Raw genomic sequence first — 12,235 nt, 5'->3', positions numbered from 1 at the left:
TCTGTAAGATTGCACATGTTTGCCTCAAGTTTCTGTCAGCCTCGGTCCACATCTTGACAGGAAATGAGGCTGAAGTCAATATTCTTGCAGGGTAAACCCCATGGACAGAGGAGCCTGACAGACTGCAGTCCTTGGGGTTGCCAGGAGTCAGACGTGACTGAGTGACTGAGCACACACACTTTAATAATTAGAACTCCCTATAGAAACCTTCTATAAAGGCTTCTCAGGTGGCTCAGTGGTAAAGAATCTGCCTGCCGATGCAAGAGACATGAGTTCTAACCCTGGGTCAGGAAGATCCCCTGGAGAAGGAAATGGCAACCCACTCCAATATTCTTGTCTGGGAAATCCCATGAACAGAGGAGCCTGGTGGACTACAGTCCATGGGGTCACAAAGGAGTCAGACACTACTTAGCAACTAAACAACGATGTCAGAGAATGTTTGGGCTTCCCAGCTGGCACTAGTGGTAAAGAACCCACCTGCCAATGTAGGAGACGAAAGAGACTCAGGTTCATCCCTGGGTCAGGAAGATCCCCTGGAGGAGGGCACGGCGACCCCTTCAGTATCCTTGCCTGGACCATCCCATGGACAGAGGCACCTGGTGGCCTACAGCCCAGGGGGTCGCAAAGAGTCAGACGCGACTGATGGGACTTAGCACACACGCACATAGAAACCTCAGTCTGTCTGTAAGTTTCTCTCACAGTTTCATCTCAGGAGTCTACAGTCTCTAGCGCTTCCATCTGCTGCACGGATAGGCCTGGTCGGGTACACTGTCATCTGGGCATTAAATATGGAAGAACTGTGGCTCACCTACAATGCACACATAGCATCATTGTCTAATTCATACTGCCTTACCAAGAACACACGATTTGTGAGAAGCATTTTAAGAAGCTGCCTGAGTATGATGGCTTGGTGTTAGACTCATCTCTTTGCTCTGAATTTTGTCTGGCAGACACCCCATTTCCCTTTTCAAACCCTACCTTGGAAGTGCTCCCTCCAGGGAGGAAGATGAGTCATAGAAGCAACTGTTGTGCTAAATGATTCAATAGAGGCTCAAAAATTGGAATGTAGGAACAAGGCAGGATTTAAACTGAATTGGGGCTGGGTAGGGCAGGTGGTGCTGGGCAAGGCAGAAGTTTATGATGTCAAGATGTGGCAGAATCTAGCAAACTAGAAAACTTCAATGTGACTGGGCAAGAATGTGTACGGCAAGTCTGTCTAAGATTTCATAACAGCTTTCTGCTTTGCTCTTCTCACTGCCTTAGAATTTAGAGACTACATGATGATCTGTATTTTCCTAGACATCCTCCCTGAGTCAACCCCACAGTCTGTCTAGATTCTAGACAGTGGTTCCCATCTTCATCCGATTCAATACCCACGTCTTTAACAGCTAATGGGAAATGCTCCTTTTTAAAAAATCCTGATTTATTCATTATTATCCTCCTGTAACAAGTACTATCAGTGCCCACCCTTATCCCTTTTGATGCATTCTACCTCTATACTCTCTAAACGCACACATGAAGCAGGCTGGAAGGCCCAGAAGTAACGTTTTCTGGGGAAAGCCCTCAACCAGTATCTGGCAGCACTGGGGTATAAATAACCCCACTCCCCGTCCCTTGTCTCTCCATGGATTAAGCACCATAGTACCCAGAGCAGCTTCTTGCTTGATAACACCTTTTACTGTCTTTCCCCCCTTGCCCTGTCTTAATACCCAACTCCCCTACTCATGTTCTGGATCACTTTCCAAGCAAATCACCTCGCTACAATCCTTGCTCTATATTTGATTCTGGGGAAACCCAGACTAATGCACTTATTACATGAAACTAAAAAAAAAAAAAAAAATCCTAGTAATAATGAGAAAGAGAAATTAAGTAAATGTGGCTGGTAAGATACTATTTCAATGTATAAAAAGGGATATCATTATACCAAAAGATATAATAAAGTAACACATGTTTGCACCTATAAAAAAATTCTCTAGGGAATCAGCAGCTTTGAATGCAGACAGACACAGCCGCAGCCTGGTGTGTTGTAGTGTGTGTTATATACTGTAAGCAGCTTTACCATTAATGACATAGTTTTTCTGAAATGGTGAAATTGATAAAGTCTAAGCAAAACAAAGTAAATTTATTCTTCAGTTATGGTAGTAACATTCCAGAAAATTCAATGTACATTAAAACTGTGCAAAAATACTTTGTGTTTATACATAAAGAGAAGTTGAGTTTTGATGTGTGTGTGCTAAGTCGCTTCAGCTGTGTCTGACTCTTTGTGACCCTATGGACTATAGCCAGTCAGGCTCCTCTGTCCGCGGGATTCTCCAGGCAAGAATACTGGAGTGGGTTGCCATTTCCTTCTCCAGGGGATCTTCCCCACCTAGGAATTGAACACAGGTCTCTTATGTCTCCTGCATTTGCAGGTGGGTTCTTTACCACTAGCACCACCTGAGGTCAGATAATTATAAGTTTTTTGTTTTGTTTTTCTCAGCAACATGAGAGTCCAATGGGATATTTAAAAGTTTACAGGACCTGAAGTGATTTCTCATCGTGTAGGGCAACTTCTCTCTGTCAAACTTCCTCAAAGAGCAGTGAGCATGTCTCCTTTGCCCTCATTTTCTTGATCCTCATCCTGCTGGCTGAAATGTAGAAGCAATGGCTGGAGCTCCAGCCACCATCTTAGAGCAGGAAGATAAGAATCACACCACATCCTGAGGAGGCAGAGCAGTAAGCTGGAAGGAGCCTATTCTCCAACAATTTCAGGAGCCGGGCAGCCCTACTAGCCCTGGGTTGTCTCTGCCTCTGGACTCTTACACGAGCAAGATATATACTTCTACTCTATTTAGCCACTATTGTTTGGGGTTTCCGTTTCTTTAAACCTACTTATAGCAATATATAAAATAAACTCTAATGGTATTTTCAGCAGTAATCCATAACTTTTGCAACTGTGACCAGTGCCATTGAAGAACTATTGGTGCAATGAAAGGGAACAAGGCCAGATGGAGAAGCTAGATGGAGTCAGGCCAGAAAAGTCTCTTCCAAGCTCTGAATGGTGGTAAAATCAACAAGGCAAAGACGTGGAAAATAAACAAATATAACTTGGTCACTTGTTTAAAAAAAGAGAGGAACAGGGACTTCCCTGGTGGTCCAGTGGCTAAGACTCCACACTCCCAATGCAGGTGACCAAGGTTCAATCCCTGGTCAGGGAACTAGATCCCACATGCTGCAACATTTTCAACAGTTTTCCCATATTTTTCTACATTGCTTCTTTTTGTCCCCCTTCTCTACAAGGATGGTGTTTAAAAAAATTATGCACATTTAATTTAATGCACAGCCAAATAAATAAATAAACACATTAAAAAATAAAGTATCAAAGTATTTATTTAAAAATAAATGAAAATAAAAAAAGAAGGGCTAGAAGGAATGTTTTGTGAGTTTTCTCATCCACACAGCTGGTGGTGGTTAATTTAGAGGGGAAGTACCACTGGGCAGGACCATTTTATCTGATGTGGATCCTGGTGTGTATGTAGCACAGTGTCTGACTTGCTCAGTAAATGCTGTTGAAAATATATGCCTTTATATGTACTAAGAGCTGTGGGGCCAGCATGACTGAATGAGCTGTGTGCTGTTTGTTGATCTGTTTCCTAGCTCTGAATCCCCTTTGAAATCTTGGGCAAGGAGGATGATACAGTCAGACAAAGGATCAGATCTTTCAGACGAAAAAGACAAGAAGAATGAGAAGCTCTCTACGGGAACCAATCCAGAGAACGGTATGTGGTGCCAAGTTCCTTTTCTAGACCAGAAAGGCTTTTCAATATCACTCTAACAATGTGATCCAATTTAGGGGCAGAAATTCTGATAGATTTATTCTGATTTCTATATGGAACTTGTTATACACTTTGTAGTGTCCTGTTGCATCTATTAGTGATACATCGAAGCAATTTTTAAGGCAGAAAGGAAAGAAATCAATACAGTAGATTAGGAATCTCTTTTTTTCCTATCCCACAATGTTTTGCTTCTATTTAGAACCTTGCAACTTGTTCACATTCAGAATACCATTGCAACAAAGAGGATTTCTGTGAAAACACTTATAAAAACAAGCATTTACTGAAATCTGTTCAGTCCCTTTAATAGTGGAACCCTGAGGTTTGTATTAAAATCCTGTTTATTGGGATAGACTTCCCTGGTTCTATAGTGGCTAAGACTCCTCGCTCCTGAAGCAGGAGGCCCAGGTTCGATCAGGGAACTCCCACATGTTGCAGCTAAAGATTCTGCAAGCTGCAACTGAAAGAGCCTACATGTCACAACTAAGACCCAGTGCAGGCACATACATGAGTAAATATTTTCTAAGAGCCTAATGGAAGAGTTTTTCAATAAGAATTTTCATAAAGGGTAAGTACAGATGACTGCATGTTTGAAGGATCCAGAAAACAACTATATAATTTTGGAGTAAACCAGAGGCTGTTAGGACTGGGGAGGGGAAAGCAATACTGCTCTCATAAAATTTTTCATCTGTATACTGTGATCTATTAGTTCACCTAATGTTAGCAAGAACTCTATAGCAAAGCAAACATACCCTCATTTTCTACAAGAAACTAGTTCCCAGAGAGTTGCATGGTTTTCTGAAGCACACACAATGAGAACAGAGCCAGAAGGTAGATCTTTCAGCTTTAAATGCAGTGTCCACTCCTCTCCTTTTGAGCCCCTGGAGCCTCCTCATGGTCTGAATTGTCCTTCACGTTACACCTGCCCTTCTTTCCACCCTCATCTGCCACCCCATCTCTGCCCTTTCCTGCTTCTAGGGATCTCGCACCTCCTGAGGCTCGTGCTACAAGAGCTGAACCTGTTCTACAGCCGAGACGTGAACGGAGTGTGTCTCCTGTATGACCTCCTCCACTCTCCGTGGCTGCGGGCTCTGCTCAAGGTAAGCGCTCGCTGCTCTGAAACCGTGGCCTTGGGACCAGCACCTGCTCATCCAGCAGGGTTACCTGTCAGATGGCAGGAAATCTCAGCAGGGAAAAAGCTCAAGGAAGACCTAAACAACCCCAAGTTTAGGAAGGAAGTTACTCGAGCGGAAAAGAATACAGCAGCTCCTCTCCTTTCTGCCCCCACCTTCCTCTCTTCCAGGGGCCCCAGGGTCACAAAGCAGCCACTGCAAATGGCCATTGGCAACCCCATAAGCAGCTGTCCATGACCCTTTGTCCTTGAGGTCAACTCAGAACAAATAAAAAGGCTTTAAAATATCATTCCTCTTTGTTTTTATAAATTAGGAAATGAGATGTCCACAGTTATGTTTAGGTATCTTAAGTTTTTCTTACTCTGAGGCTCTCTTTTATAAGCTGGCTGAAATTTCACACTGTACAATAGTGTCTACTATCTGACTATAATTTTGTTCTTCTAAACAAATGTTATTATTAAAAAAGATCCTTTTGAAGTTATTTTGGGGGGATGTGTTTCCTTCACTTAGGTGTGAAATGTGGTCAGCCTTATGGTGCATATTAATATTATATTTTTAAAAGAAGTGTCAATGTATTTAATGTGAACACAGAAGTACTCCTCACAGCACTGGCTTTAAAATACCTGATTTCTTTATCCATTGTTGGACACAGATCTTTCCTCCCATGTTTTGGCTTTTGTGTACCTGCTAAGTCACTCAGTTATGTCCGACTCTTTGCAACCCCATGGGCTATAGCCTGCCAGGCTCCTCTATCCATGGGATTCTCCAGGCAAGAATCCTGGAGTGGGTTACCATTTCCTTTTCCAGGGGATCTTCCCAACCCAGGGATTGAACCCGGGTATCTTATATCTCCTGCACTGGCAGGTGAGTTCTTTGGCTATTATAAATAAAGCCTCAATGAACATGGGGTGCAGATATGTTTTTGAGATAGTGATTTCATTTTACTATACCTAGGAAATGGGACATCCAGTGGAATATTATTCACCCATAAAAAGGAGGAAATCCTCCCTTTTTTGGGACAGCATGGGTGGATCTCAGGGCATTATGTTAAGTGAAATAAGTCAGAGAAAGACAAATACCATGTCATCTCACTTGTATGTGAAATCTAAAAATGTGGAGCTCGTAGAAACAGAGAGATTAGTGGCTGCCAGGAGCTGGGGGATGGAGGAAATGGGGAGATGTTGGTCAAAGGGTACAAGCTTCTAATTATAAGGGGAAAAAGTTCTGGCAACCTAACAAACCTTATTAAAGGCTGGCACACAGGCTGCCCACGTGTTGGCACCATTGCCCAGGCTGCTTCTCTTGGCAAGCCTTTGCTCAGTACATCATTCTCTCCTCACTGCCCCTCTGCAGGTTTATGACAGCCTCCAGGAATTCAAAGAGAAGAAGCTCGTTCCTGCCACACCCCATGCACAGGCGTTATCCTGCGAGGTGAGGTGTTTTTTTTCATCCAGAGAATAGTAGTTTTAACATGATGCCATTTTACTCATAGTGCTAGTTTAAATGTTCTAAATGTTTAATTGGTGACTATGCAGCTAATCTTGCTTCTAATTGAGCTTTAAAAGAAGAAAGACAATTGGCCTCCTGCCTCCCCAAATTAAAACAAAACACATTTCTCTGTTTCTCTCTTTTTCCCTAAAAATTCGACTCAGTTATCCTATGAAAACAGGGTACTGTTTTTCTACTAATGATCTCCAATTTTACTTCTCTGGTCTGGGCTTCTCCACTAAATTATACTCTTATATCCACTGCCTCCTGCCCATTTTACTGTTTAATGGACCCCTCCAATTTAACAGGTTCCAAACTGAGCTTCTGATCATCCCCACCCCAAAGCTACTCCTCCTCCAGCCTTTTCTATCTATTTTTGTTCTTGCATGGGCTTCCCGGGTGGCACTAGTGGTAAAGAAGCCTCCTGCCAATGCAGGAGGCACAAGAGTTGTGGGTTCGATCCCTGGGTTGGGAAGATCCTCTGGAGTAGGAAATGCAACCCACTGCAGTATTCTTGCCTGGAACATTCCATCGACAGAGGAACCTGATGGTCTGCAGTCCATGGGGTCGCTAAGAGTCGGACACGACTGAGCGACTTCACTTTCACTTTTTCCTTTCATGCACTGGAGAAGGAAATGGCAACCCACTCCAGTGTTCTTGCCTAGAGAATCCCAGGGACGGCAGAGCCTGGTGGGCTGCCGTCTATGGGGTCGCACAGAGTCGGACACGATTGAAGCAACTTAGCAGCAGCAGCAGCAAACCAACATCTTTGGGATCATCTTTGACTTTCTCTTTCTCTCATACCCACACCCTGTCCTTCAGCTCTGGTTTCAAAATACATTGAAATACACCACCTCTACTGTGTCACTGAATATAGCCATCATTTTCTCTTACATGGATAATTGCAATTTGGTATCCTGCCTGGTCGTCTCCTTCTACTCTTGCTCCCTAACTATCTATTCCTATCATGGCAGCCATTAAGACATTCCGAATTAAAGATGAATCAAAATGTGTCACTTCCCTGCTCAAACTCTTCCTACAACTTCTCATCTCAGAGTAAACATCAAAGTTATTATATAGCCAAACATAGTGTTACCTCTCTTTGATGTTGACTCACCACCCTCTCCCTTATTCACTCTGCTCCAGCCTCATGAACCACTTGTGGTTGTTTGAATCAGACATGTTCCTGCTGCAGGCCCTATGCACTTGCTATTCCCTACATCAGTAATGCTCTTGCCTATATATCCACATGACATGCTTCTTCGTCTCCTTCCAGTTTCCACTGAAATGTCAGCTTCTCATAGAGACTTTTTCTGGTCACCCCATCTAAAATTCCAATCCCCTCATAGCACTCCCTAGCCACCTTCCTTTTTTAATTTTTCTTCTTAATTCTTTTCATCATCAAATAAAACTATTTTTTTTACTTACACATTTTACTTATTTTCTATGGCTCCTAACAAAAATATGAATTCTATGAGTGTGGGGATTTGTGTCTGCCTATTCACAGCTGTGTTTGCATTACTTAAAACAGTGTCTCGGAGAAGGCAATGGCACCCCACTCCAGTACTCTTGCCTGGAAAATCCCACGGACGGAGGAGCCGGGTAGGCTGCAGTCCATGGGGTCGCTAAGAGTCGGACACGACTGAGCGACTTCACTTTCACTTTTCCCTTTCATGCACTGGAGAAGGAAATGGCAACCCACTCCAGTACTCTTGCCTGGAGAATCCCAGGGATGGCGGAGCCTGGTGGGCTGCTGTCTATGGGGTTGCACAGAGTCGGACATGACTGAAGCGACTTAGCAGCAGCAGCAGCAGCAGCAGCAGCAAAACAGTGTCTAGGGACTTCCCTGGTGGTCCAGTGGCTAAGACTCTGCCCTCTCAATGCAGGGGACCAGGGTTCGATCCCTGGTCAGGGAACTAGATCGTGCATGTCAGAAAAAAATTAAAGATTTCGAGTGCTACGACTGAGACCCAGCACAACCAAATAAATAAATACATACATATTTAAAAACAAACAAACAAACAAAAAACAGTACATAGCACATAGTAAATGTTCAATACATATTTGCTGAAAAGTGAAAGTCGCTCAGTCATGTGCAACTCTTTGCAACCCCGTGTACCATAGCCCACCTGGCTCCTCTGTTCATGGGAATTCTCCAGGCAAGAACACTGGAGATGCCATGCCCTCCTCCAGGGGACCTTCCCCACCCAGGGATCAAACCCGGGTCTCCTGCCTTGCAAATGGATTCTTTACCATCTGAACCACCAGGGAAGCCCAATATTTGGATGCATAAATATAATCCATTTTATTTTTATTTATTGTCCAAACCACATTAATAGAAATTTTTAAAAAGAAAAAAATAAAACCTTACTGCAGAAACTCCAATAATCAACAACCCAAATTGTTCTTAGCTAGCCATGGGGAAACACACACATGTGATTTTATTCAGCTGTAACCCTAGTGAGTGGAGGTGAAGTTTGTTAAACCTCTTGTTTTCATTTGACTGGATGTGATGTTGCTTGACTGGTGAGCATTTACAGAGTTAAATTCTTGAAAGCTCTTATGTTCTATCAGAAGCCAGATCTACACTTAAACCAAAGCAAAGGGATCAGAATTTATTTTAACACTTTTTTTGTTGCAACAAACATTAAAATTACTAATCAAATAAAAGCCCTAAAATACAAATTACCATTTCATGTTTTAGTTGAAAAATGGAACTTCCCATGTGATTAAAGCTACTTGGTTTTCCAGGTAACTGAGCCTGTACCTAGAGAACTCATATACCTTAACTTGCCCATAAAACATTCACATGAGCAAACAGTCAATTTAGAGGCACTGAGGGACACTGCCTTGGCACAAATGATCTTACAAAATTAAGTTAGTCCTTCCTCCAAGTCTGTGAGGTGCCAGAACAAGGGCACTGTGGTTTAGATCTATCCCCAGTTTTGGATTCTACCTGCTGTAATGAAGTTTAGTGAATAAGGAAAAAATGCTAATTTCCCCTGACTTTAAAAGTGAAGAAGAAGGCTTTAGTAACAGCTTTTCTTAGGTAAATATCATGTCAATATACCTGTTATCCAACTTGGATGATGTTAACTAGGTGATAAAGATTATTAAAAATTCACACGTATGTTTTCCCACCAACCAGGTAGTGAAGATACTACGCGAAACCCCCAAGTCCCCTGAGATCCAAGAGCTAAGACAGATCCTCCAGGCTCCACACTTCAAGGCAAGTGCTTGCTAAAATTGACAAGGTATGACCATCCGGCACATTGACAGAGTTGGGAAGACGAAATAAAGATGTGCTCTCTGAATAGATGTTCTTTTACTGTATGTGGGTAACCAACAGATTATACTGAGAAATGTGGAACTCAGACGTGACTGATGGGCGGCTTAATCTCATTGGTCATGGAGCAAAGCCAGCTCTATTTATATGGAGGCATTCAGGACTTCCTATGGCATCTTGTTTACCCCCTGAAAAGCCACCATTCCTCTAAAATTCTAGGGGACAATTAAGGCAGCATACATCCTTTCCAACTGGGAAATATTTTAAGTTTCAGAGATAAAGTGTATGAAAGTATTTGGAAAAAACAGTATAATAATGAATAGCTGTATGAGAGGGTATATAAAGAACATTTGATTGCACAACAGACCCCTACCTTACAGGTTTTGAGACCGATTTATCAACAAATTAGAACTTTAAGAGAATACCTGCATTTGGAGCAATGGAAGTTTTGAGTCAGAAAGTTTTATTTCACAAGATAAACCTACAAAATTTTCTCTGAGTTCCAACAGAGTTCTGTCCACCAGTCTCAGGCAGAGTTGTAGAATGACTACTTCCCAACCCCATGAAATGAAATTTTAACATACTGGAAATATTTGATCGTACCCTAAACCAGGAGACTGCTTTTTCTCATCCTGTTTCACATGGGATCTTGGTGTTATTGACAAATTAAACCAGCAAGATGTTTTGATTACTGCCTCTCATTCTACCTTGCCTGGGGAAACTATTACAATAATTATTTTGTAGTTCAAGTTTACAGGAGCATCATGGATTACATGGGTTTCCAGGAAATGGGAACACGACAAAATACATTTTATCAGAAATGAAAGAATAAATTATGTGTTGCTTACCCTCTCTGTGCCTTGTTTCCTTATCTGTAACATGGGGACAATAAATATACTTGCCTCATGAGGATGTGTAGAAAAGGGAACCCTGGTAAATTAATGCAGCCCCTGTGGAAAACTGAATGGAGGTTTTTCAAAACACTAAAAATAGAGCTACCATCTGACTCAGCAATTCCACTCCTGGGTATATACCCCCTAAAACCCAAAACACTAATTTGAAAAAAATACATGCACTCCAATGTACATAGCAGCACTATTTACAGTTGCCAAGGTATGAAAGCAACATAAGTGTCCATCAACAGACGAATGGATAAAGATGATGTGATACACACACACACACACACACAATGGAATACCATTCAGCCATAAAAATGAATGAGATTTTGCTATCTGCAGCAACACGGATGGACACTTTGAAAGAATTATGCTAAATGAAATAAATCAGACGGAGAAAGATGTACTGTATGATATCACTTATATAGGGAACCTAAAAAATACAACAATCTAATATAACAAAAAAGGAGCAAACTCACAGATACAGAGAACAAGCTAGTACTTACCAGTAGAGTGTGAGTGGGGAGGACCAATATAGGAGTGAGGGAGTGGTAAGTATGAACTACTGTGTATAAGATAGGCTACAGGGATGTATTGTACAAACAGGGAATATAGCCATTATTTTGTAATAACTGAAAATGGAAAGTAAACTATAAAATTATATGAAAATAAATTTTAAAAGTTAAAAATATATGTATACCTGCCTCAGAGTTACTGTGACAATTGGGTTAATCCACATAAAACACTTAGAACTATGCCTGGCACATACATGTTGGTTGTTGTTATCTGTCTCACAGCACTGAGTCAGCATCTTCTAGGTGGGTGCGTCCTATGCGTGAGGTTCATTTGCCTTTTCCTTCTCTGTTTCCAGGCCTTGCTCAGCGCCCATGACACGGTAGCTCAGAAGGACTTTGAGCCCCTTCTTCCCCCACTGCCAGACAACATCCCCGAGAGTGAGGAAGCAATGAGGATTGTTTGCTTGGTGAAGAACCAGCAGCCCCTGGTAAGGAAATCATCTCACTAATATCTTTTCATTTAGGATTACACTAGGGTTAACTGGGAATTAAGTTATCTCTAGTAGTTACTTGGGCAATATTTTTTTTAATAAAAATTTTCTTTAATTTAAAATAAGCAAAATATTTCAAAGGCCATACATAGAACCACTGGCAGTTTTCCTTATGCATGTGTTATTTAAACTAATAATTTCTCTTTATTCAACTATTAACTTCCCCCATCCAGTCAAGGATATCTTTGAGCTACAAATTATTCTCCCTTTTGGTGAGGGTTATATGTTTCCCTTTTTCTGCTGACTTGCTGATTACCTACCCATCTTTCTGACTTTATCATAGCAATCCTATTCCCAGCTAAGCACGGTTGCCGACAGAGTTTTGTAATACTTGTCTGTTCTATTTCTTCAGTCAGCCAGAGAAAAGCAGTCAAAATCAGTGCTGTTGTACTTTCTCCTCATATGATTCTAGCAGAGATCAGTGCTTCATCTTAGAATTCTTGAAATCTAGTGTGGTAGACAGCTTGAAGTAACTGTTGGGCAATATTCTTGTCTATGGTCACCTATAGTGTGAGACACTCAGGCAACATGAGGGAATCCATGATAATAATGGC

General features: G+C 41.8%; 1 protein-coding gene across 1 annotated transcript in view; it reads left to right on the top strand.

Annotated features, from left to right (window-relative positions):
• Nucleotides 1-454: 454 nt before the first annotated feature.
• MPP4 (MAGUK p55 scaffold protein 4) overlaps nucleotides 455-12,235 on the top strand; it is a 41,831-nt gene continuing 30,050 nt past the window's right edge. The window contains exons 1-6 of the mRNA XM_081581920.1: nucleotides 455-684; nucleotides 3,637-3,758; nucleotides 4,791-4,912; nucleotides 6,299-6,376; nucleotides 9,582-9,662; nucleotides 11,487-11,618. Coding sequence (XP_081438046.1) covers nucleotides 3,671-3,758; nucleotides 4,791-4,912; nucleotides 6,299-6,376; nucleotides 9,582-9,662; nucleotides 11,487-11,618 — 501 coding nt within the window. The 5' untranslated portion in view covers nucleotides 455-684; nucleotides 3,637-3,670. The remainder of the gene's footprint in view (nucleotides 685-3,636; nucleotides 3,759-4,790; nucleotides 4,913-6,298; nucleotides 6,377-9,581; nucleotides 9,663-11,486; nucleotides 11,619-12,235) is intronic.

The sequence above is a fragment of the Giraffa tippelskirchi genome, chromosome 3 (genome assembly GCF_054371585.1).
Source record: "Giraffa tippelskirchi isolate mGirTip1 chromosome 3, T2T-mGirTip1v1.2.pri, whole genome shotgun sequence".
In the NCBI taxonomy this organism is placed as follows: domain Eukaryota; kingdom Metazoa; phylum Chordata; class Mammalia; order Artiodactyla; family Giraffidae; genus Giraffa; species Giraffa tippelskirchi.
The sequence above is the reverse complement of the archived record's forward strand: the minus strand, read 5'-3'. Positions and strand labels throughout refer to the sequence as shown.